The sequence below is a fragment of the Leishmania mexicana genome, chromosome 31 (assembly GCF_000234665.1).
Source record: "Leishmania mexicana MHOM/GT/2001/U1103 complete genome, chromosome 31".
Taxonomy (NCBI): Eukaryota; Euglenozoa; class Kinetoplastea; order Trypanosomatida; family Trypanosomatidae; genus Leishmania; species Leishmania mexicana.
In genome coordinates, this window is record NC_018335.1 from 897,361 (window position 1) to 922,449 (window position 25,089).

General features: G+C 60.1%; 6 protein-coding genes and 1 pseudogene across 6 annotated transcripts, besides 1 other annotated feature; all 7 read right to left on the reverse strand.

The window, feature by feature from the left end:
- Nucleotides 1–1,790: 1,790 nt before the first annotated feature.
- On the reverse strand, nt 1,791–3,152 carry LMXM_31_2300 (hypothetical protein, unknown function; the record flags this gene model as incomplete). Its single annotated transcript, XM_003878029.1, has 1 exon — nt 1,791–3,152. One exon carries the CDS (start codon nt 3,150–3,152, stop codon nt 1,791–1,793), a length of 1,362 nt encoding a protein of 453 aa, XP_003878078.1.
- A 953-nt stretch (nt 3,153–4,105) lies between these two features.
- LMXM_31_2310 (conserved hypothetical protein) lies at nt 4,106–7,789 on the reverse strand (the record flags this gene model as incomplete). Its single annotated transcript, XM_003878030.1, has 1 exon — nt 4,106–7,789. The coding sequence occupies one exon, from the start codon at nt 7,787–7,789 to the stop codon at nt 4,106–4,108; it is 3,684 nt and encodes a 1,227-aa protein (XP_003878079.1).
- A 1,488-nt stretch (nt 7,790–9,277) lies between these two features.
- On the reverse strand, nt 9,278–10,591 carry LMXM_31_2320 (putative C-14 sterol reductase; the record flags this gene model as incomplete). The annotated part of the gene is made up of 1 exon (XM_003878031.1): nt 9,278–10,591. The coding sequence occupies one exon, from the start codon at nt 10,589–10,591 to the stop codon at nt 9,278–9,280; it is 1,314 nt and encodes a 437-aa protein (XP_003878080.1).
- A 1,024-nt stretch (nt 10,592–11,615) lies between these two features.
- On the reverse strand, nt 11,616–12,152 carry LMXM_31_2330 (annotated as a pseudogene).
- Nucleotides 11,616–12,152: a sequence feature.
- A 3,687-nt stretch (nt 12,153–15,839) lies between these two features.
- On the reverse strand, nt 15,840–16,856 carry LMXM_31_2340 (putative cytochrome-b5 reductase; the record flags this gene model as incomplete). Its single annotated transcript, XM_003878032.1, has 1 exon — nt 15,840–16,856. One exon carries the CDS (start codon nt 16,854–16,856, stop codon nt 15,840–15,842), a length of 1,017 nt encoding a protein of 338 aa, XP_003878081.1.
- A 1,160-nt stretch (nt 16,857–18,016) lies between these two features.
- LMXM_31_2350 (conserved hypothetical protein) lies at nt 18,017–19,906 on the reverse strand (the record flags this gene model as incomplete). The annotated part of the gene is made up of 1 exon (XM_003878033.1): nt 18,017–19,906. The coding sequence occupies one exon, from the start codon at nt 19,904–19,906 to the stop codon at nt 18,017–18,019; it is 1,890 nt and encodes a 629-aa protein (XP_003878082.1).
- Nucleotides 19,907–20,737: 831 nt separating this feature from the next.
- Nucleotides 20,738–23,314, reverse strand: LMXM_31_2360 (conserved hypothetical protein; the record flags this gene model as incomplete). Its single annotated transcript, XM_003878034.1, has 1 exon — nt 20,738–23,314. The coding sequence occupies one exon, from the start codon at nt 23,312–23,314 to the stop codon at nt 20,738–20,740; it is 2,577 nt and encodes an 858-aa protein (XP_003878083.1).
- Between the last annotated feature and the right edge of the window lie 1,775 nt (nt 23,315–25,089).

Genomic DNA, 25,089 nt, shown 5'->3' on the forward strand with positions numbered 1-25,089 from the left:
TTCGTCGGCTCGCAAAAGTGCCGCAAGCTGACCAAGACGGAGAGGACGTTGCTCTGTATAGAGAGGGGGAGGACAAAGGTGGACACACGGCACGCTACAATCAACGCTGTGCTCAGGCCGTGCGTATCCCGACCGTTGCCATCGAAGAACGTTGGGCAACAATACAGGTGGGGTATGTGGGAGAGCGCCGCCTCAACCGAGAGAGAGAATAGCAAGACTGATGCCGCACTTCTGCTTTGTGAGCGAGTGAGGGGGTTATACGAAAGGAGTGAAGGTCTAGAAGAGGGTGGGCTATGTCGTACAATGTCGTCGCTCTCAAGGACACTCGCCTGCACACACTCGCAACCAAATTTACCCCCGCCTTCCCAGCACCGTGTCCAACAACAAACGCGTGTGGGAGTGTGTTGGCGGGCAAAAGGAGAGGAGAAGGGAGGACGCAGAGAGAGAGGGTCGTGAGAAAAGAGCGTACGCCGCGAATCACAGCCAGCTCAGGCAACAGCAAAGAAACAGTGGCGGAGGACGGTGGGGGAGGAAGACAAACACCGCACAAGAAGCATGAGGATCAAACAGAAGACGCGAAAAAATGCAAAGGAAGAGGCGTGCGCACGGATACATGAGGGTGATACTTCGGCCTCGTTTCCTTGCCGAGCGGTTGCGATGGTAGCAGTGGCGTCCACACCGCACCTCGTGCAGTACGTCTATGTGGGCGTACGCGAGGGAAGATGCGAATTAGCACACCTCTATCTTGCTATAACGAACGCGCATGAAAAGGGCGCACACCCTGCCGCCCATAGGGAAAGAGGAGGGCGGGGCGGGGAGAGTTGAGTGCGTTGACACGCCCGAGGCACGTGAAGCCATTGGAAAAGTCGTCAAACGACCAAAGACAACGACACCCAACGAGGGACAAAGAAAAATAAATAAACACGAGAAAAAAAGGACAGGAGAGGTGAAGAAAAGAATTGAGAAGGCATGTCGAGATGGAGAGGTGGTAGTTGCTCCACTTCCGCAGAACCGTCTGCTGCGCCACGGGCCATGATGACGCGGTATGGCGCATGCCACTTCCTCTCCGCAGGGACGAATGCCTCCGTAGTGCGGCTCGTCCATCAAAGGGAAGGAGGAGGCGCAAAAAAGAAATGGCGCAGTAGCTCCCTCGACACGCAGATGCCGCTGCACGCCAAGTCTCCCCGATGGAGTGGTCAAGATGATGGACCGAGGGCCGAAGCCCGAAGGACTCTCTACACCCCTGCCTCCGATGCACGTTTTTCTGTTTCGTATGTGTGATCGAGTACTGCGCACATGGAAACAGCGAAGAAGCACGGATAGCAGAAGAAAACACCAAGCAGAAGTCGTCCCGAGTGGCAGCCTGGAGAAGCGACACCAAGGGATCAAAAACAGCGGTACCGTCACACACTCGCAGCGCGCGAGGGGGAAGGGGGTGGGGCATGGCACAGCAGACCAACAACTGAACGTGCAGGAGGGCAGAGCACCCCCTCCCCCTCCTCGCCCCCCCCTTCTCAACTAGCCAGGCAATTTCGTGGTATTATCTCTGAAGACGGTAGCAAATGACGGCAAATGGAGGAAGGCGCACGAGAAACCGAAGGGGGGGTGCAACAGTACACACAAACAGGGAGCAAAAAGCTCCAAAAGACGAAAAACAAATGAAAAGGGCCATATCACCGAATCTTTCGCACAACGCCGCGTATCGCTCGCCGGCCCCACACCTCCACACCTCTGACCAACTTGAACGTTCTTTTTTATATTTTTTCGCGGCCCCTCCCCTCTCTCACGCCTCATTGCTTATGCGACGTCCCGCGCGTCCATGTCCACACTGTGCGTCGGCCCGATCCACCGCTGCCGTTGGGCCGAGCCTCAGCAGACCGCGGCGACAGCAAGTCTACCGGGGCAACAAGGCGGTCACGATTGTTCGTGTACGCGGGTGGAAACACAGCGGCGACACTGGTGCCCTGTGGCGCACTGCAGGCGGAAACTCCCTTATCGCCATCTGTTCTCGCTGCTTTCCGGGGTGATGACTGGGTGGTGTTCGCAGCTTCGGAGGCGCGCGAGCGCTTTGCGCCAAGGGCTGCGGCCTCAGCAACGAGTGTCGCAGAGCGCGAGGCCACGCGCACGGTGAAGTGGCCGCTGCAGTGTTGTTTGCGCGGGAGTGACCCATTTCTCAGGTAAGCGTTCGAAGGGTGGTGGTCGCCATCGGCCGTTACGCTAGCAGGCGGTGGCACAACTGCAGCACTGCCGCGGACACAAGGTGGGCCCTCCGTCAGCCACATTTTTCTCGTGCCGCGATTCACGTTGGCGGCGGCCACGGCCGTCACCCGCTCGAAGCAGCACCCCGGTGCAAAGCCAATACGCTTCTTTTCACGGGGGGAACTTTGGCCATCAGCAGCGCCACGCACGCACACATCCGTCATGGATTTTGGTGGTGGCCCGTGAGGGATTTTCTCAGCGATAAGCGGAGGCATCACGCTGGTGGCCACTTTAGCGGCTGCACATTGCTCGTTGGAAAGTCTGCCGTCAAGAGGCTGCTCACTTGAACTCCCCTCCGTCGTCGGTGCCACGGCAGATGAGACAGTGTGTGGGGCAGGCACCGCCGTCGCCCCCACCTCGATGCACCACGTCAGCTTTGTTCTCAGCAAGAGGAGCAGCTGATGCACAGCCGCAGCCGGCATGAGCGTCGCCTCACGGCGTGGCTCGACCCCCACAGCACTTAAGGAGCCTGAGCACGACTCATCTGCAGCAGAGGAAATAGGTGTGGAGTTGCTTCGTGCAACAGGCATGCCGGACAGCCTAGCATCCGTTGGCCCTTTCTCGACCGAGAGAACGTGGTCATGGCACTTCCGCACAAAGGCCCGCCTCGCACAACGCAACTCCTGCGCCGCGTCAGCACTGGCCCGTGCAGCTCCCCTTGCGTGCGCCTCCGCAAGCCGGCGTTCGACATAGCCTTGCGTATGCTTTTCGGCGAGCTCCTCATGCCTCGCCTGCTCTTCGGCAATAAGTACTTCCTGGCAGTGCACCTCCTGCCGTAGCGCCTCGGTGCGCCGTTGCACCGCGCGGAGGTCGGCCTGTGTCCGTTGCTGCTCCTTTTGCAGAGCACACACAAGCTCGTACAGCTCCTCCGCGGAGCCGGGTTGACGCGCCATGGCTTGCTGTGATGTGAAAGTCCGCAAAACAGGAAGAAGAAGAAACGAAAACGCCGACGTCGCTTGACTGGCGCTGTCGGCAGTGGCACCATAATGGGAGCGAGCGAGATCAGCGCGTAGCCAGCGCGCGCAGCAGCCGCTGCATACACAAAAAAAAGGGCGACGGAGGCACTCCACCTCCAGCGCACTGGCAGGAACGACCACACAGGCACAGACAGACACTTACAGCACCGAGCAAGAGAGAGAGAGAGACACGTTGCGGCTACCAAGTTGCACGGTGCTGTAAGTGTGTGTCCCGTCGAGGCGGGGGCCAAGGAGGAGAGGGAATACGGCACGACACGCAATCTGCAAAGCGTATGCCTTCACGTGTCTGTGTATACGTGTGCAGCATCAAGAGGAGCGAAAACAAAAAAAGAAGGGAGGGAGAGATGAGAGTGCACAAGCTGCCTGAACAAAGCCCGTCCCCTTCGAGGGGAAAGGACGAAGAGCGTGATGAGCGGCGCGACTCCTGAGGGCAGTGAACGCAGTAGGCGGCATCAATGGTGAGAACGGTGCGTCCCTGATCCCGCCACCCACGGCCTCCGCTCTCCACCCGCACCCTGCTCCCCGCATGTGTATGCGCTTTCGCAGCAGTGATCAGAGATCGTGGGATATGCAGGGAGAGGGCGTCGGAACAGCGCTGCCACGACACTCCTCGCAAGACGCCGTGTGCTTCTTTTGCCGCGTGTCTGTGCGCGTGTGTGTGTGCCTGCGTTTTTTGTGTGTGCACAGGATACACCGCGGAGATCGCGCGCATTCTGCTCCTCTTCGTTGTATACTTCATTGAACGCTGTAGCACAATCGAGCCTTTGCCAGTAATGGTGATCACACATCAGCTTGCCATGGACGAGGACGAGTGAGAGTGTGGCGAGTTGCTTTCCCATCGCACCCTCCCCTCCCCCCTTTCATGGTCTCTAAGTGGCACAGGAAGCCCCCTCCAACAGCGCCAGAGCCGCTTCTTGACACCACACCACTTCGCGACACAGATCCGCCATCTTTGGTGGCGCACCGGCAGCGTACTCCCACTCCGCTGGAAGGCTGTCTGGCGCCACGGCAGCAAATAGCGCGGAAGCGCCGCCGCTGCCGTGTTTGTGATCCGTGCCCATGAGCTCTGCTTCTGCTGACCTAGAGAGCGCGTGACGCTGCAGAGCCTTCGCCATGATGCTCTGTCGTGTTCCAGTAATGTCGCCGCAGATGCTTACCACCGCCTCCACTTGGCACCATGCCAGAGCAACAGAGTCTTTCTTGGGCCTTGCGGCGGCAGTGTCGGTGGCGCTTGCCTGTGGTAAGTAGTCCGAGGGTTGTGGATGCGGCAAAGCCGAGGAGGATGTATGCTGCGCAGAAGCAGGTGGAGGTGTCGAGAGCGTTGCGTTCACTGGCGAAGCTGCCGGCTTGCGGTGACAGAGCCGCTGTGGGTAAGCGTAATGGAGTGAGGTGACCAGCTGCACGTCTTCGTCGACGCTGGAGGGGACAAACCGATGAACACCACGGAAGTCATTGGCTGCGGCAAAACAGTCCGAGTCGCTCGTTTCTGTGTCCGAGCCACTGCGCTCTCTGGTTGCCAACGACTCGTCGGGTACAGCCTGCAGAAGCGTCCACACGGGCACCACAGACACCTGCGTCTCTAGCGCGACGTCCACTGAAGAAGACTCTTTCAGCCACTGGCTGGTGTCACCGTACGCCCTCTCACTGCCCTCGCCCTCCCCACGCTTCCCATCTACAGTGTTTCCTTCGAGTGACACACCATGCGTGTGGAGCCGTAACAGCAGCGAGGGGTCCTCGAAGAAGGCCAGCCGGCCGCCAGAGCCGTCTGGTGCGCCATCCGCGTCAGCCCATTCCTCCGGTATGACGGCGTGAGTGCACGACGACTGCTGCAGGCGAAATCGGGCGAACGAGACGCCGAACCGCGTCGGCGGTGCTGGCGGCTGCGCAGCGGCACTCGCCGTCTGCCACATTTGCGACCCCGACGCCTTTGCGGATGCAGCGTGTCGGTGCTTGGCTGCTGCTGCCGCAACAGGCCGTTGTAGAAAGAAAAAGGAGTGCAACCCCAGTTCATAGCTGGGCCGCAGCGTGCCTAGTTCGTTGCGGGTGACGAGGGCAGCGACGTAGCACAGCATCTCCTCCAGCGGCATGGCCAGCAGAAAGGCGGCGTATGGGTTGCTGCACTGCGTCCGATACGCATTCAGCAGCGGTATCGGCGACGACAGATGCACCCCTTTGCTCGGGTGATTCACGTAGGTGCTGGACTGCTGCTGCGCTGCGGTGATGTACAGTTGCCTTGAGGCGACGCCTTTACTCGAATCGTTGTGGCGCAGCGGAAGGCACGAGAAGACCTTGTGAAGCGCACTTGACACCCTCTTCGGATGGCGTCCATCCCCGCCAGTGCTGTTCATCAAGCTGCTTGCGGCCACCGCGGCGCTCACGTTCGCTGGGTGCGGAGTCGATGTTGCGCCACTAGTGAAAGCTGGCGCGTTCTCCGCTGCGGCACCAGCACCCTGTTCATTCGGCGTCTGCATGTGGAGCATCTCTCGCCAAAGTAACTGATGCAAGTATTGTGCGACGCCCATCTGCTCACCAGCCGCCGAGTTCGCTGACACGCCTGACGACGTCTTCTTCGCCGCGTCCAGAGCGTCCTCGAGTGCCGTCACTGCGAAAAGGGCATCGTGGAAGGTTGGCGTGTAAGGGGTAGTGCTGTGCGTACACGCAAACACCAAAGCGGAGGCGAGTGGCGCGGACCTCCCTGTCGAAGGCACCTCGACTCGAGAGCGGGCCTTTGACACCGCAGACTCCAGGAGCGACTGCACCGACCGCAACGACGACAATGGTGGCGCGGATCCCGAAGACGGCGTACGTGGAAAGGCCAGACAAAAGGCCAAGGCGTCGCCAACAGTGATGAGAAGCACGTCCATTACCACCGCAGCGGAAGGCTTGCCTGCGGCTTCACCCATGCGCATTGGCCAGGATGTCCAGCTGAGCGCATCTGCAGCTGCCGCGCTTGCATGAGGCCTGCACAAAGAGCGAGGTGCCGCGTAGCGAGCCAAACGGTCGATCGCAGCAGCCGACAGCAGCACCTGCTCCTCGTGGCTGAGAAGCATCGAGAACTTGGCGGAGGCGAGCAGCAGACCAGATGGCGAGTAAACAGCCACAAGAGGAGCCGTGCCTGCTTGCGCTGCTGACGCCGCGCGACCATTAGCGGTGGTTCCCCTCTCCTCGCCGCCAGTCAAGTGCTCGCGAGCCCACAGATCATGCAAGATGAGGTGCCTCAGGTCCATGGCTTGACTCGTGTGCATCGGCCTCTCGCTGCCCGCAAGCAACCGTGCAATCGCCCACATCAGCACCCTGCCGCTCTCCTCGGCTGTGCGTGCCACGGCGGCCCAGCTGGAGTTCATTTTGAGCAGTTTGTCACCGTGTCGTCGCAAGTGCGAGACACAGTGCACCCGCACCGCGCAGCAACACCCCTGCGCGGACGCGCAAGAGGCACAGTTGCTCTCGTGACCCCCTCCTGCCCGTACGGCACCGACACGCACGTGCTCCAGCTCCTCGAGAAGAACGGCATGAAGCGATGTTGTTAAGCCGCCAGTGGCGGTAGAGGCGTCTCCTGTTAAACTCAGTGCAGCCCTTTGAGCGCTGACCCCACCACCGCAGGGTGCGGAGGCGGCTTCCTTCTGCTGGCACTTCACTTGCCGCGGGGAGAGCTGAAGATGAATCGCCAGCATGCTCAGTGGCACAACGCCTTGCGGTAGAAAGAAAAGCAACGAGCGGCGGCGCAGCGCAGCGGCGTAGCTCAGGGGAGGTCGGATCACCTGCGAGGCGGACCCGGGAAATTCGGAAAAGGCGGTGGACGGATGCGCGGGCAGCGTGCTTGCAGTACCGGATGCCACTTGTGTTAGTGCGCGTGCCGCATGGTTCGGCTTCGTTGCGGCCGCCATATCCGAAAGGAGTGGCTGCAGGGACAGTGTTTCTACAGCCCCGGCTACACCTTCGACGGTGGAGCAGCCCTGCGTAAGCTTGGCCAGGAACTGTCGATTGGACGAGGTGCCGACGCCGCCGGAGGTATTCTGCGGAGTGCTGCCTGCTTCTTGAGTGCGTGCGAGCCACAGAGCAGGTGGCACACGTCGCCCGCCATCATCTTCATGCACGATAGCGGCCTCAGCACTTGCCACTGCCGTCAGCGGCGGCGGTGCGCGGGTACAGAGTGCGTCCAACAGAAGTTGCACACCGCGCTCGCTTGTGCTGCAGAGCACTGCAAACACACGATTGAGCAGCAGCCGCAGCGGCGGCGAGTCCGACACCCCGGCGTCCTCCTCGTCACCGACGGTGACCGTCGTAAGGCCAAGATGGCCCCCCAAGTTGCGTTGATCAACGATGATGCACGCGTTCACGCTCTCGTCCGTGCCAAGAACACCACACGAGTCGCCGTTGTTCCGGCCGGAGATGGCAGGGGCATTGTCGCTCAGTGTGGTGAAGGCGTGTAGCTCCCGGAGGCAAAATGGGGCCTGAAAGAGCCGCGCCATTCCATCCAGCTTTGGGACGCACCTGCCGTGAGAAGGAGCTGCGTAGCAATAGCCACCGCTGCATTCAACGCGAACCCACGACATGGCGACGCTATCAACCCCGTCCTCTCTCTCGCTTTGTGCCTCCTCACAGTACACCTTGAAAGAGGCAACGCGGAGTGGGCGTGCTCGCGAATGCCTCTCTCTATATGCCTCTATGTGTGCGCGCCCGGGTGTGTGAGTGTGTGTGTCTATGCGTACCGCCCAGGTGCTTACTGATCAGTCGTGGACTCAGCGGAGAAAGGACAACCCGTAAAACGAAATCGGACGAATAATAGAAGAAAAATGGACCTCTATCCGGAGCATGCTGATCTCTCTCTCTCTCTCGATGTGTGTATGTGTGTTTATGGACGCGGAATGTGAGCGTGTCTTGCTTTTTCCCCTTCGAGTGTCCGTGCTACACGCGCACACGCGAGCGGCAAACGATGGAGGGCGGAGGGGGACGATCGCGGCAGCAGCACGTGGGAGTGATGTGTATATGGTTTTTTTGGGTGGGTGAGTGAGTGGGGAGGGGAAAGGGGGGTTGGACAGAGATGCCGCGATGGCGCGCATCCAGCGTGCACGTTTCGGTGGCCTTCCAGCGAAGGAAGCGCGAGAGCGACCAAAATAGGTGGCACGCTCTCTGTGTTAACCTTGAGGGAGAGAGCAGAGGATGGGCCGAGTAAAGAGACCACAGTTGCGAGGCAGTCGCTGGCGGTGTCACGCAGCGATAAACGCGGGACACATTCAAAAAGCCCCACTCCATCTATACAGCAGAGGTGCGCTGACAACACCAAACTGCAGTGGTTCGCATGTGGAGGACTGCAGCGCACATGACTTGTCCGATAACAAGGGGAGCACTCGAGACCTGCTTGTCCGCTCTCGGGATGCACTCCATGGCAGCGCCCCCCCCCCCTCCACAACCCACACCATCTGCAAGTCGTCTGCACGCTTTGAAAACGAAAATAAAGGGAAATGCTGCTTTCATGGCAGCGATGGTGTCCGTGTCACCAGCCACTTAAGACACCATCCGAAGACCATTACGCGCCTTCACGACTCAGGCACACACAGACAGGCACATGCACACGAGGAGGAGGACACCCCGCTGTTCATTGCGTGTGCATATTTGCCTTCTTTTGCACGTTCCACTTGCCTTGTCTGTTCAGCCGAGTAGGAGGAGGGGTGGGGAGGAGCAAGACCGCACATCCCCATACACACATACACCCCCTCAGCGCGCTGCCCCCTTTTTTGCCCAGCGCAAGTGCACATGAGAAGAAAACGAGCTCATCAATACAATCACGGCAGCAAGTCAAGGGGAGGAGGCGTGGGAAAGGCAGCACGCAGTGCACGCACAACATTGGTGCAAAACGGCGTTCCTTGCCCTCCGTTCGCAGCCTCCGTTCTATGCACACGCGGCGGATCCACTGCACGTTCTCTTCGTGTTTTATTCCGTTGCATTGTTCGCCGGGGGGGGGGGCGATGACCACACACCACATACACACAGACACACACACCGGCCCTCGCTCCTCGCTCTGAGTTCTCTCGTCCACTCATCTAGTATATGTACGGGAACAGCCGATACTTGACGACGCGGCAGAACGCGTTCCAGTCCTCCTTGCCGTACTTCTCTCGCATCTGCTGCTCATCACGCAGCTGACGGTGCATGAGGAGGAGGCCAAAGTAAACAGGATGAAAGTACGGCAGCAACTCTGCCGTGCCGCTAAACGCCGCCCAGCCGAGCGCCATCAGCCAGTCACCAACGTAGTTTGGGTGCCGGCACACGCCCCAGTAGCCGGAGATGATGAGGGACTTGCCTTTGGAGGTCTTCATGACGCGCAGGTGCTGCACGCGCGGGTCCTGCGGATTTTTTCGGAAGCGGTCCTTTTCCGTGTTCGCATTGCGGAAGATCAGGTACCCGGCGGCAGTAAGGGAAGCGCACAGGGACAGATGCACGAGCGAGAGGTGCGCGGGGTGGTGGACGAGGTACTTCGTCTGCAGCGTGTACGTAAACGGTACCCACGCAAGGTCGCCAAAGCACAGCATAAAGCCAAAGCCGTCCGTCACAATGTCCATCATGCTGAGATTTCCCGCCTCCAGCAGCAGGCCATCCAGGACGTAGAAAGACTCGAAAAGTGCGGTGAGCACGATGCTCGGCGTCACGGTACCCAGCTCGGCCGACTTGCACACGAATGCCCAGTTGAGAATGCTCCAGCCAATGAGGCCGGGACGCAGTTCGCACATCAGCTTCCAGTCCAGCGGACCGGTGCGCGGGTTCAGCTCGCGGCCGACCCAAAAGTCATACAGAACGCTCCCGGTGTTGCCACCGAGAGCCGTGAGTACGTTGCGACTGCGGTACGACGCCGCGTACAGCACGACCGACATGGCAAACGAGATAAGAATGGCGCCGATCATGAGGGGGTGGTAAAGGTCGGCCACAACAGCCATGTTGAGGGTGGAGGTGAAGTGCAGGCCAAAGAGCACGAGGTGCGCGACAACGAAGGCGTGGATGGCGTTCATGCGGTAGGAAAGTCGCTCGCCGCTGCGGAGCTCGCTGCCGTGGACGAGTTTGCCAATAGGGAGGATGGAAAATACGGCGTGAGCGGCGATCCACACAAGCTCGATGCCGATCGCCGTCCGCAGCATCGGCCGCGCGCTCTGCACCACCTCCTTCATCAGTGCAGGCAGCCGCATTGCCTGCATGAGGCTGCACTGCTCCCCAGCGCACAGGCTGTTCAGCGCTACCACCAGTGTGGGGAGAAAAGCAACCATGAAGAGGGCTCCCACCGGGCCGCCCCACTCGTAGGTTTTCGTGCGGGGCTGCAGAGAATTCGCCTCTGACTTGGAAGCAGTACCTCTGCGTTTTGCCATGGCGACACTGAGAGAGGGGAAAAATGAGGCGCTAAAGCAACGGAGGGGCAAGTGGAAGCGCCAAAGTCGTACGGAAATCTGATCTGTGGCTGCGATACGCGGCAGCAGTCGCGCAATGGCTGTGGAGTGCCCACCTGCCAAAGCACATGAAGCGCCTGTTACGTGGAGGCGTGCGGAAGAGGCGGTGGACAAGGAGAGAAGCCGCTTCTTGCTGAGCACCGCACCCGCCCCGCCACGCCTAGTCGTTGAAATAGATGATTCACGAGAGCCACAAAATCACCAGCGAGAGAGCTCTCTAGCACCCATATATGTACAGAGAAAATGCACGTGCGGTCGCAGCGGCAGCAGCAGCAGCACTAAAGAGGAAATAAAACGAAAAAAATAAAACGTGCGCGCTCTCACATGACCGCCACTCCGCTCTCTCCAATACCCCCACAACTGTGTGTGCGTGTGTGGCAAGGAAGAGAGGTGAGGGGACGGGACGCTTGTGGAACGCGGCAGATGCGGGTAGGCGAGCAAAACAAAGGGTGCCCTCACTAGACGACACTTTTCCTCTGCTTTCACGTGCTTGTTGTTGCTCTTGTGTGCTGCGTGGCTTGACTTGAAGGATCACGGATACCTACACAGCAGATAGACCCGTGGCCGACATCGAATGGACGGAGCAAGCCAGGAAGAGAGCACAGGAGACAAAGTGGGGGGAGGGGGTAAGGAGAAGGGGAAGGGAGGTGCAATGAGGCTGTAGCGCGAGAGGTGGGAGAAAGGTGCCAGGTGGATCCAGGGAAGCGTCACTTAGAGACGCGTCCGTCGTTTGTTTTCGCATGTGGGTACAGCTTTCGAAACGTCACCACAGACGAAGGAGAGGGGGGGCGCTGTCATTGGCCAACTTCCCACTAGCGAGTGGCTCAGCACGCTTTACCTTGCATATTCATGTGACTGGAAAGAACGCGGCAGGCGCCAAGACCTCTCCTTCTTCGTCGCAGAGCTAAGGACAGGCGCGGTCCTTGCATTGCATGCCAAAAGGACATCAGCAATGGCTTTGTGCACGTTGTGGTTTTCCCTTCGCACACCGTCGAGAACGGCCTTTCCCGAAAGGCCGCCACCATGCCTGTACCTCTTCACAATTCGTCCTCGTCGCCCCTTCAGAAGGCTCACTTGCGGGGTCGCACACTACCAGCGCCCGGCCTAAGAGCATCAAGAGCGCACTGGCACCCCACATCGGCGTCACCTCCGCTTCTAAAAAACACAAGCCCAGCCACTGTGCTCACGACGAAGCTCTTTCCGGTATTCAGGATCTGGCCCACTGGTGTCGGACCTTGCGAGAGCGCCCCTTCAAGTAGAAGCGCCACATCGACCTCTTAGGAATGGCGTTCGTAAGAAAAAGATGCGCAGCAGCCATGGTACGACAGCCTGCACCACCTCCATGGTGGCCATGGTCCAGCTGCAGCTAGAGGCCGTCGCTCCGCACCAGCGACGGGACGCGGGCGGACTCCACAGCAAGTTTTCCGACCACACCGGAGCGCGCGCCACGAGCACTGGCAACAGATGCGTTCACAAGGAACATCGGTGCCGCTAGGTGAGCCGCCAGAGCGCGCGAGGGTACCGATGCCTCTGTCGGTGGTCGGGAGTTCGGTGGTGACGACGAGTGCACAGCCATAGTGCAGTCGAAGATGCGCGGTGAAGTGCGCGTGTGCCTCGGAAGGTCGTGAGCGGTGCTCTAACGCGGGCAGGTGTGCCGCCCTTGTTTAACGCTGGCCTATCGGCACAGCTGTACGGTTGTGCCTCTGCGAGTGGTTCATTGATGGTGTCAGTGTCTGTGTTCACGGATGACGCCAGCAGAGTTGAAAGAAAAACGCGTCACACCGCACCGCTGACTGGGGGGGGGGGGGGGCATCAGTATAGACGGGGCGAGCGAGAAAATTGCAGGCCCTCTGACGGGACGCTGGCGGCAGAGGTGTGATAACAAAAACGTGGTTGAAGGGAAGGAGCAGTAGAAGCTCAGCGGGGAGGGTTGGGGGGGGGGGGGGGCTGACAGCGGCGAAGGTAAAAAGAAGAGTAGGAATGCCAGAAACAGCGCATGGTGCAGCCGTGAGATGGTGCCCTCACGGCAATGCCTGGATGCCGCCGTCATTACGTTGCTGGGGTTTGACCCAAGCACATGCGACGCTCAGTTTTCGTCTCCCTCCATGATGTCTCGGCATTATACGTAGGCGCAACGCAGACGGGGAAAAGCGAAGAACACATAAAGTCGGCCAGCGCCTCTTTGTGACAACGAACAAAATTCAAAAGAGGGGACAACGAAAACATTTGGGAAACCCCACACGCACACACGCTCACGTGCTTGGACCACCCATCGACCCATCATCCATGCCGGCACAACCCAACGCGCATGCCACACAAGACAGCAAGACTGCCCTCGCCAAACCCAGCGTGGGAGGGGGAGGGGGTCGAGAGACTCAGAAAGAGGAGAGGGAGAGAACAGGAGGGAGTACAGCCAAAAGAAAAAAAACGTCAGGACAAACGGCGTGAGCATAACCCTGTGGTGTGTGTGTGTGTGTGTGTGTCTGTGTGTTGTGTGCTGGCACGCGAATGCGAAATGGGGGAGACTAAAAGTGGACCGCAGACCACAGTCTCCAGAACGGGATGGGAAATGGAGGAGAGGAGGGAGACACGCGTTAAGAAACCCTCAAACGTCCCCGCCCCCTCCTCCACAAGGAAACAGACCGAAGCAAAGAGGGTGAGCACACCGAACAGAAGACGAGCACCACCAACGACCCAACCACAACGCACCAAATGTCAAAGAGAACGACGCGCCCACTGCCCTGCGCACGACTCCGATAAGAGAATAAAAGGGATGCGGGGAGGGAGGGAGAGGGAGAGGGAGGGGAGAGATTAGAGAAGTTTACGATTTGAAAAGACAGGCACACGCACGCGCGCAACGACACTCATGAGCAGAGAAAGATGCTATGGCACATTCCACGTTATAACCATCTCGTATCTTCCTTTTTTTTGGAGGGAAGGTGATGGGGGGGGGGGCTTCCTCCGTGTGCCTCGAAACACCTTCACGCGTACCTATGCGCATACCTCTGCACGCACTTGCACACGCACACCACCATGGTGTGCACCTAGTGAGAATCCCATACATGCATACATATCACGAAATCGACTACACAAGGGTGTAGGGGCGGAGGGGTGTTTGGTTCGCCCTTCGTTTTGCGCTTCTCCCGTGGTGTATTTTAGCCCCACCACGCACACACACAGACGACAATGAAAACGTACGCACGGATAAGGGGAGCGATGAAAGCAGAAACAGGGAAGAGAGGGCCGCCGAAGGCGAAGTACACGTAGGAGGAAGGAACGGCAAGTGGTGAAGACGTGGACAAGACGCCGAACCGGCGATCTGCCTCTTTGCCTCTCGTTTAACCACTCACCACCACCACCACCTCCGCATTTTCTTTCGGTTCCTTCTCGTCGTAAAGACCTTGTTCGATTGAATATATATTTATATATAGGAGAGCGACAGAGAGCGGTGGAGACCACGTGAGCAACAAACCGCACAAGCACCCCATACGCACGATACGTACGCATTGGATGGCGGCAAGAAAAGCGGGGGAACGAGGAAAGGGGAGTTGGGGGAGAGCTTGGCTTGCCGTCCTCCCATGTTCTGTTTCTCCTCAGCCCCTCGCTTACGTATGTGCATGTATGCACAACAGCAAGCAACAACATCCGCACGCAAACGTTCGATCTACACGAAGTCTGCCAGACATAAAATGCATGTGCAAGCGCCTACGAAGAGGAAAAACGAAATCATGTACGAGAGAGGAGTAAGAAGGTAAGAAGAAAAAAATATAAAAAATAAAATGGCCAGGTGCCTCCTGTGGCGCGCGGCTCCTCCGTGCGTGCCGATGGCGAGGCGGGAAGAATTTCACCCCAGCACAGATCACTCGCAACGTATCCACGCAGACACCTGCGCGTCTCCTCCAGTACGCGACTCTATTCAACCTCTTTCGCAGAAAGCACGTGGCAGAGAGAATCAACACGGAAAGCAGACAACATATACCTTATTATTTTCTTTGTTGCCGGCGTGTCTCGCTCCGCACCCCTCCGCCCTAACTCTACGCCATACAGCAGAGGAGTCCAGACTCAGCTGGAGCCCCCGCGCGCCCCGTCACAGGTCCACCTCGCGCGGCGTGCAGCGGCGCTCTAGACACGCGTGTCACAGCAGTGCGCCGACCCAGTGCCATCGCCGCACCGCCCCTGCCTCAAACGCTACCCCACCCGACCCGCGCCCATCGCGCCGGTCGCCACGCCGTGCATTCCCCCTCGGCGTGGCGCACGACATACACCCACATGCACGCGTACACATCGGCCAGCACCGGCGTGCGCCTGTACATTAATTCACTTTGCGTTTAAAAATGTTATGGAGAACAAGAAGAAAAAAGGAAGCGCGGCGTGTCTCCCCCCCCCACCCGCCCACCCGCCCGCCTGCCTCCATGCAGCGTGGTCCGCGATGCCTCGCAGGCGAGGACTGGCCACGGCAAAGAAAAGAAGCGACGTTCGCTGTGTGAAGAAAGCGTTGGAGAAGCGGAGAGGATTCGCCTCTCAGACAACTCGTCGATGGAAACTAGATGCAAAAGAAGAGCGCACGTTTCCCTCTCCGTCTCCAGCCATCCCCGCTGTGCCGCACCCCCCCCTGCCCTGCTGCTCCGCTGAGTCTGTGCAATCCCAAACAGCCGTGTCACGCACTCTTGGCACTGCACAAGGTAAGCTGCCAGCCGCAGCCCTACAGTGACAAAAAAATATGAGGGAAGAAAAGGGGGATAAGAGAGAAGGCGCCAGAGAGAGCAGGACAAGAGTGTGTGTGGGGGGAGGGGGAGGGGGAGAGGGGGAGCGGCTTGCATTGTCTGACAAGGCGATCGTTGCAAGCGCAGAAAGAGAACCGGAAAAATAAGCTCAGAGAGGGAAAGACGTGGAGGGGGAAGAGTGCTGGCAAGTGAGTGGTTTCGCCGTCCTGGCGGCACACACCCACACCCACTGTGCTCGCCCGCAAGTCTCTAGCATCTCGCCCAGTCCCCCTCTACTGCAACTGCTGCTTCCTCCAGCCTTTGTCTGTGTCTGTGTCTGTGTGTGTGTGTGTGTGTGTGTTGACGCGACAACATGAATTGGTTTTCCAAGATGGTAAAGGAACCCTCTCTTTTTGCGATGGCGGCACTCTTGTGCCCACAGCTTCGCCTTCTCCTACAGAGGTGCCTCAGAAGCGGTAGACCATCTCCTTCTGGTAGCCCAGGGTGCCGAGGAAGCCGGAGACATCCGCGGCGTTGTTCAGCACCGCACCTGAGGGCTGGTACGCGAGGCCACCGGACATGGCACGCAGCACCATCGGCGCTGAACCGACCACCTTCACCATCATCGGGTCGGGCCCGCAGACGAGAAGCAGCGTCGACGGCGATGGCTTTGGCATCGTCGCCTGCAACATCGGCACATCAATGTACCCCAGAAAGCCTTGGAAGTACTTTCTGCCATCGGGGCTCGTACTCGGCTGGCTCGCGACGTCCACCGTCAAGGGAGTGCCCTTCTTGTACACCGGGTTCGCGATCATGCTCGGATCGTCAAAGTTGTCCACCGTGTAGAAGATCTTCAGTCGATCCTTGTGCTCGCGGGCCTTTTCATCAAGCAAGCCCTTGAGCAAGATCTTGTTCTCTGAGCGGTTGGCAAAGAGCATGCTAAGCTTCGTCGAATCGCCCTCCGTGTCCAGAGAGGCGTTCATGAACTGCAGAATAGGGCAGATGCCTGTGCCGCCGCAGATCATGCCTACATCGGTCCAGCGATTCTTCTTGTACGTCAGCTTGTACTGCACGGCACGGAACAGCAGCGACTCGCCCACATCCATGGAGAAGAGGTGCTCGGTGAAGCGGCCTGGCCGCTGCTTCTTGACGAGAAGGTCAAAGTAGCCCTTCGTCCCGTTCGACGTGATCGGCGTGTAGAAGCGCATCGGCTGATCCACCATGTTCGCGCCCTCCTTGAAGTGTGCTTGCAGCGTGCTGCACGGCACGAGGTCGAAGACGTCGCTCGGGTCGTCCAGCAGAAAGCGGAAGATTGCGACATCCTCAGCGAGGTTGAGCACCTCGCCCAGCACAAAAGGCTTGAACTTGGTCGTAAAGGCCTCCTTCTTCGCGGCGCACTCGGCCGCCATGCGCTGGGAGCAGGTGTGGGTGTGGAAAGCAGCGCCGAGGACGGCTGCGGCGCCAAACGTCAGGAACCTGACCATGAGGATGCCGGCAGGGAGAAGGGGGCAGGGCTGGGGATGGTTATCTGAACAGACGACTCAATATGTCTCTGTGTGTGTATGTGTATGCGTGTGCGGGTCTTGTGAAGTAATACCTGTCTGCTGAGGTGTTGGGACTTCTTCCGAGAGAAACGGCTCAAAACGAGAAGCGCGATTCGCGGCACGGTGGCGGGAGGTGGGGAAGGGGGAGGGGGAGAGGGGCGCACAGGAGGACGAGATGGGTCGCCAGCGAGAGAGAAGGGAGGAGTGCGACGCTAGTTGCTGGAGCTGCGTGTTGCGAGAGGGAGAGCCAATCAAACGTTTTTCTTCTAAAGCGCAAAAGGGAGCAGAGTGCGCGATGTGCAGCAGATGCTGGGGCGCGCTGGAGGTAGGGGAAGTGGGGGGAGGATATGGGAGGGAGGGTGGATCAGACGGCGCAGTTCCCGTCGTGAAGAGGAGAGCAGAGGTGATATCGGTGTTGGAGATGAACGGCTGGAGGCTGTTTGGCGGGAAAGCCGCACACCCTCCTCTCCCGTGTTCCACTTCTATGGGCACCCACACAGGTGCGCACACCACGCTGCCGGACTGGCATCGCCAGGAATTGAAAAACAAACTGCATATCCCCACACACACCACCATGTTCATTGGCGAACCCTCGGCGAACACACACACACACCGAACACGGACAGTCTGCAGCACAGCTCTGCAGCTTCTCTTTTTTTGCCGCCGCTCCGGAGAAGAAATAGGACAGCCATTCGTCTTGCCCCTTCGCTCATTCTGGCCTTCTGCTGTCTGTGAGCGGGTGTGTTAGCTCCTGTTAGGTGTCTCAGATACGTGCGTGTACAGCACGTGTGGCGCCTTCTGTTCCCATCTTCTCTCTCGCGCCCTTCGAAGATGCGCTCGCACACGAAAAAAAAAGAGGAGGAGCCGGGCGACAACAAAAGAGAGGAGCGAAGGAAAACGCGCACGACACGATGCGGTGCAGCCAAACGCCTCGCAGCCGCTTCGCCTCCTCGTCGCTCTTTGTTGTTCGCACTGTTGGTGCTTGTCCTCTCATTTCAAGGCGAGCTCGTCACTGGCACAACCGCACGTCACCACGTCCGAATTCCCCACATCACGGGGGGAGGGTAGTCCGCTCTTCCTGTTGTTGTCGCTGCGTCGTGCTACGCCGCTTTCCCAAGCAGGCGATCCAGTTCCAACTCTAGCGCGGATGCCAGCGCCGAGCAGCATTGCAGTGCGCACAGCTGTCCGTCAATCAACCGCATCGTACCCTCGATCTCGCTGAGTCCCAGCAGCTCATCGCGCGAGTGATTGTGCTGGCGAACGGCACGTCCCACCTTCTCCTCCACGCCCTGAACCTCTTCCAGCAGCGCCATGACATTGTCGTACGTGGCAGCACGCTGCTGGCCCACGACACAAGGGTGTGCCGAATGGACCTGCTGCTCCTGCTGTCGCTGCTCCCATTGCGCGTAGTACGGCTGTATCTTGTCTTCCAGAGACTGCAAGTACTCCGAGAGGGTCGTTTGCCGCTGCTTGCACTCCGCCAACGTCGCCTCGGCGCTTTTTGCCGCCGTCAGGGCATCCTTCACGACTGACTGAACTTCGGTCAACTCTCGGCCACGCGCCATGATCTGTCGGTCACGCGCCACGACGTGGCGGGCAAGGTCGGCAAAGTGTCGCTGATCCAAGGAGATATCAACATCTAGTTTTCGCAGAACCGCAGCAAGGCTCTTTCCGTCGAACTCCTGCGACGGCGAGGCGGCGGTAGCTGCTGCAGTCGACAAAGGTGGTGCGTTCTCAGCTCTTTTTGAGGATGATGTCGCACCCGCCGTAGTGGGCGTGGCGTTTGGCCCTGTCGCCGCTGCCGGTGGAGACCCCGTCACTGCTGAAAGCGCTGTGACACCGGCGGCCGCTGTTGCATCGGATGACGCTGCTGCAGCACCCGTGCCGCCAAAAGTGAAACCACCACTGGTGGAAGAAGCAGCAGCAGGAGCAGCAGCCGGAGTTGGAGTAGCCGGCATCACACCAAACCCACCGGCTGCAGTAGCCGCAGCAGGACCCGCCGCAGAGCTCGACGCTGCACCGCCAAAGTTAAAGCCCCCAGGGGCCGCCGCAGCAGGTGCTGGTGCCTTGTTTGCCGTTGAAGCGGCAAGCGCTGAGGCAGCACTGCCTAGGTTGAACCCACCGGCTGTCGCAGGGGCCGTAGTTGCAGCACCGCCAAAGTTGAAGCCACCGCCGGCGGCACCGCTCGTGCCTGCGCCACCGACTGTTAAACCGGCATTGGGGGCGCTGCTGCCAGAGTTGGGCCCAAACCCTGCGTTGGAGGGTCCCTTGGCACCCTCAGTAGAAGCTGTCAGCGCAACCGGCGCCGGCGTCGCCGCAGCAGCTGCACCACCAAATGGCCCGAAGTTCGCCGGCGCCTTTGCGACCGAAGCTGAAGCGACCGGAGCAATGGCAAATTTAACGCCTCCCGAAGCCAGTGACGCACTCGCCGGGGCGGTGGCAGGGACGGCACCGACGGGGGCAGCGGGGGTGGCGCCCGCGTTAGTGCCGAAGCCGCTGAAGGGAGTTGCAGCCGCGCTGCTCGTCGTGCCGCCGAAGCCTCCCCCTCCGGAGATGGGCGTAGCCGGGATGGTGGCAGTGGCAAACGGCGTAGAGGCTGCCGGAGCTGTGGTTGCCGACGCAGCGGCTCCAGAAGCCGCTCCAGGACCGAATCCGCTACCACCAAACGGTGTCGGCGTGCTCGTCAGGGGCTGCTGGGCTGTTGAGAAGCCGCTGACCGCCGGAACGGACGTGGATGCCGCATTGCCAGCGCTGAACCCACCGAAGCCCATGGTCGACGCGGTCGGCGTCGCGGCAGCGGGAGCCGACGTGCCGGAGCCAAAGCTGAACCCCGAAGCCGGCGCCGAGGCGGGGGCTGCGTTGAAGCCGCCAGTTCCCGGAGGTGCCGCGCCCGCCGCACCTCCGGCGTGGCCAAAGCCGCATACTCCAGCCGGCGTCGACGCAGCACCGAAGCCCGGCGCTGTCGAGCTCGCAAACGCGTTAAACGCCATGATGTACGCGCCCGTGTGAGTGTATTGTTGCTACCCCCCCCCCTGCGTGTCGCCCTCTTTCCTTATCGTCCGTGCTCAGTGTATCGCGTCCAGGTTGAATGTGCAAGAAACCCGTGCACGGCTGTTCGAGCTGCAGTCGCCCCTTTCTCCTCTACGCGTGCGCGTGTGTACGTGCGTGTGTGCGTGCGTGTGGTACAGGGTGCGCGAGACTCCCCAGCGCACAGTTACAGGCAGAACCAAAACGAAGCGTAGGAGGAGAAGCATAGAAGGGGCCGTTGCCCGGTTTCCCGCGGCGCAAACATCGAGAGAGCGATGCGAGCAGAGGGGAGCAAGCTGCCAGCAGCGCGCTGTGAAGAAGCGCTCGATGTGTTTTCTTTCGATGAGGCGTCCCTCCGCCTGCGTCGCATCCGCAGGAAAGGGGCACGAGTGGGTGGCACATGCCTTCGCTTGAGCTCGACACACCCAGCACGACACTCTCGCGTCAGGAGAGTGAGGAAGGGCACGTGCATGCGTGCGTCCCCCAGGTGGGGTGGGGTACTCGTGTAGCGCTCTCAAACCTTCTCTCCTCGCCATAATGGAGAAAGTAGCCACACCTGTACAGGATGGGTTTCGCGTGCACGCATGCACGTATGCAAGCAAAAGGAGAAATACAAAAGAAAAAACAAAACGGTAACGAAGCACCCCTTTGCCCACCTCCGCGACACGTCAACGCGTGCGTGTGTGTCATCGGCTCCCAAGCAACGGTGGAGGTACACCGTTTTTCTTTCGTTTTTTTGTGTGGGTGCGCTCTTCGCCTTGGCATAGGCCCACTCGCGCAGGGACTGCTTCTCATCACGGCCGCACACCATTGCGCAGGACAAAGTGAAAAAGCCGCTGCGCCTGATCGGGCACCCCGCCCGCAAAGCAGCGCTTCACCGCAGACTGGAACGACACCTCCGAGCTCGGGACATTGCGCTCCATCATGTCCGTGAAGAGCTGCAGCGATACCTGCCAAGAGGGTCCGGGAGACGGCGCCTGCTCGAGCGCGTACTGCACCGCGTCGTGAAGGCGGGCTGTCGGGAAGAAAGTGGTGCGATAGCGCGGTTCGTGGAGTAGCGCGTTCGCGTGGTGCAGTGCACGGCGCCAATCGCCCGCGACGGCTGATAGGTAGGCGATGTGAGTCACCGATTCAGTCTCGAGCCCAGCCAGTTCGGCGTCCGTATCACGAAGCGGACAGCCTGCGCCGCCGCCTGCGTGGCCTTTCGTCTCGTGAGCGGCTGCGCTACACCCTTGCAGTGGCGGCGATCGAGAACGCCGGAGGTGCTCAAGCACCTGCTCGGCTGCGTCGAGTGTGTCTGCACTCTGTACGAGGAAGTTGTACGCGCGTGAGAGAGTGTTCATGTTGTAGTGTTTCGATAGTCCAAGCCCCAGCATGGTGCTGCTATTTCTGTTCACTTTGACACAGGCGGCTGACAAGGCGGCACTGGATGCCGCGTAACGGTGAATCAGGTCATACGCAGCGCTGCGTGACGCCTGCACAGACCCGAACAGGTGCACCAGCTGCACAAATACATCTGCATGGTAGTGTTTCCGGTGCTGAGGCAGTGTTGCCCTTTTCGATGCCGCAACCTCAGAGGCCGCGGGCAGGCGATCGCTATCGGTCATTGCTGCTTGATGAGCTGTCACGAGCCGCAGCGCTGCCTCCCACTGCTGGCCTGCAATGCACAGTCGGAGCACGTCTTCCGTTGCCACGGTGTCGGATGGAAGGTGGAGGGTGTCGGCGAAGGCATCTTGCAGGAGCTGTACATAGCGCAGCCCCACATCCCAGCGGGACCGAAGCGCGCGGCACGTTTGATGAACCGTCACCGCATTGGCTCGGACGAGGTGGTAGAGGAGCTCAGGGGACCGCGCGCGCTGCGGCGAGTGGGATGCCACCAGTTTAGCGTCGCTGTGAGACAGCATTTCACTTTCGTAAAACGTTGACACCAGAAACAGCTCACTGTCAGCAACAGCCTCGTCGCCTGTGATGCGCTGCACAGTGTGCAGCGCCTTCTCGCGCCGAACCACGCCCACGGCTCCTCTCGTGGCACCCTTCCTCACGCCCATGTCTCCGGAGCAGGCGGCAGCAGCCGCACCCGCAAGCAGCTTATCGAGCAGCGCACATGCATCCAGCCACCCCGCCGTGTCGAGTGCGACAAGGCCCAGAGTATCGTTGAAGGTAGATGAAGTGCTCCATCGCAGCACCCCTGCCGCCTCAACGGCGTGGTGGATGCGCAGCGCCTCCGCTTTCAGCCGCGCCTGAAAGCGGGAGCTAGAGGCGTGCGAGCCGCGCTCGCCACCCTCTGTAGTAGCCCGGGCGGCTTCGTCAGCGCTGAGGGAGACACTGTTCTCCTGGTGGTAGCGGCGACCAGCAGAGTACAGACACCGCACTGCGGCTGCCACGTCCATCTCCGTCCAGTGAGCGGGCTCGATGCGCCAGAGGCATCTCAGCGCCTCGGCCCAGTGGTGGCCGTTGGTGCGGCGGTAGAGCTCCAGCTCCACAGTCGAGGTGAGCGGACTGGGGTCAACCTGGCGCAGCAGCGCGAGGGCGCGTTGCCACCCGCAGACCCCACCGTCGCATCGATCCATTTTCAACGCCTCCCTGGCGAGCTCAGCGACACGCGTATCGCTCAATACCCACCGTACTTCTCCGCGATGCAGGGTGGACATGGCTGGTGCGGTTCCAAGCGTCGTGCTCACGCGCGGCGAACGGCTGGCAGCATCCCCACCTTCACTAGGATAGTAGTAGTTGTACAGGAGAGAGCGTGTGATAGCGGAGCAGTGAAGCGCGGTCGCCTCCTCCGCCACGGAAGGGCTCTCGACAGCGAAGAGCATGGCGGCTTTTGTGGCCGACCAGTACTGCCGGCGCTCCACCGACTTCAGCTTGCCGGGTGGGATTGGGGCGGGCGTTGCAGGAGCAGTTGCCAGCGGTGCCGCGCTCATACCTACGCCGTGATTCACTGGGCTCGTGAATTGGGTGCCGGCATCCGCAAAGGAGGACTCCCTTAGTGGCGCGTCATCGATGCGCGATGAGAGCGCCGCAGATCCATCAACAGATGCCTCCAGGCCACTCGCCCCTCCACTTGCCAATACCGACAAAGTCGGCACCTGTGCAGCTGCGGGACGGTGTAGGCAGTCCTGGTAGCACTGCCACATGGAGCTGCGCAGGCCGCGGATCAGCCCAGCCATCTCATCCCCCGCGGCCAACCCGTGGAAGTAACGCGCGAGTCCCTGCGCCGAGGACACGGCTGATGCAGCAGCTGGCGTCGCTGCATCACTTGCGAGCGCTGGAGCAGCGACGGTGGCCGAGTTAGCCGGCTCGTGTTGGCGTGGCGGCCGCAGCTGCATCTCGTCTCGCTGTATGCCGATCGTGTGTGCAGAACCGATCATGCCGTCACCAATAGCAGAAAAGTGTGTCGCAGGGCCCGCTACAACATGCGAGAGCGAGTAAGCGTGGGGGCTGATGATGTTGCCGACGGAAGAGGAAACGTTGCCGTGTGGCTCTCTCGGGCAACGCAATAGCGGCACCAAGCGATAGGGAGAGACAAGAGACGAAATCCTCTTACTCTGCCCTGTCGCCTCGCTCAAACGCCAAAGCCTCCGCACACAGGTCAGTGAACGTCTGATGGCACGGGTGGAAAGCGCAGGCCAGCACGCGTGTGCTTCAAACCATGTCTTTGCGCCGGTGTATGCCTGCGTGCAAGCCCGCACGAGAAAGTGCTGAGGAAACCACAAACATCAACACCCCGCTCTACGCCCCGAAACCACCACAACGGGAGCCAAGCCGTGTTGCGCAATGGAAACGTGTGCGTGTGTGCGGGGCGATCCCAGTCGATACACAACAGGAATGATAAAGCGATGCAGCAGCCTTCGCCGTTGCGGTTGATGTTTCCCTCTTCCCCTCCGTCTTGATCCTTGTGATGCGGCGGCAGCGGCGGAGGCAGCAGCGGGTGTGTGCGCGAGAGGTACTCTGCAAAGTAGAGAGAAATCGTGGCTTAGGGGAAGCGTCGGTGCCGTGCCCACACCCGTGGTGAGGCGTTCCTCTTCCTTTCTCTTCAACGAGCCTGTGCGCGCTTTCGGGCAGAGAGTGGGGAGGCGCATGCACACCCCCTGCGCCGTCAGGCACGCTCGCTGTTTTACGAGAGCTGTCGAGGCAAGTGGCGAGTCGGCGTGGGCGGCGAGGAAAGGGGGGCGTCCGCCTTTTTTTTGCCTGTCACCTTCCAAGCTCGGGGCTTGGGTGTATGCCCTCAACGCAGAGACGGAAGAGATGGCCACGAGGTGCGACACAGTAACCCGCAACGGGCGGAAGGCCAATGGCAAGAGGAGGAAAAAAAAGGAGAAATGCAAAGCAAGAGAGAGAGATCGGCGGCGAGGGGCGAGGGGCAGGGGGAGGGGGGCACGAGACGATGGCTTGCATGGACGCGCGGGTGGGAGAAAAGAGGTGGAGAGGTGATTGCGGTAAAGCAAGACCAGCACGCCGTCGCCAGTGCTCTCTGGAGGGAGAGCGAGCCGCCGCAGGTGAGACACCAGCCCCGTAAACGAGGAAAGAGCAAGGGAGAAGCGTATGTGAATGTCCGTGTACGATACACACAAGTAAAGAGGGGGGCAAGCGGGGAGAAACGGAGATGTCCACCCTCGTCGCCTTGCGTTACAGCAAAAAGCACAACCCGGTGGTCTCCACGCACCTCCACCACCGCACGCCTTTGTGCTCTCGCGAGCTTTCCAGGCCCACACACACACGCATACATGCATACACCGTGGTCCGTGACACGTCTTCAGCCACCTCGCGTGCAAGGCAGCAACAGCAACGTGTACAGCAACCTCGAAAGGGCAGCAAAAACGCGGCAACGGTGCTCTCAAAGTTCACGCCACGGGCTGGGGGAGGGGGAGTGGAGCGGCAGGTGGGAAAAGAAAGGAAGAAAGGACTCGCCAACGTGTGCCCACCGATGCGTCACAGCACATACGCACGCACGCCTCCATGCTCTCGCTTCCCCTTCCCTGCCTCCGCGACGCGCATGGACAACGCGCACGCACATTAGACCCCACCCACACACCCACCAAAAAAAAGTGCCGCTTCGCGTGGGTCCTCCCCCCTCTCTAGCAGTAGAGAGGAAGCGACGTTCTTGCCCCCACAATGCCTGGAAGCGCTTGGTGACCAATGCGTA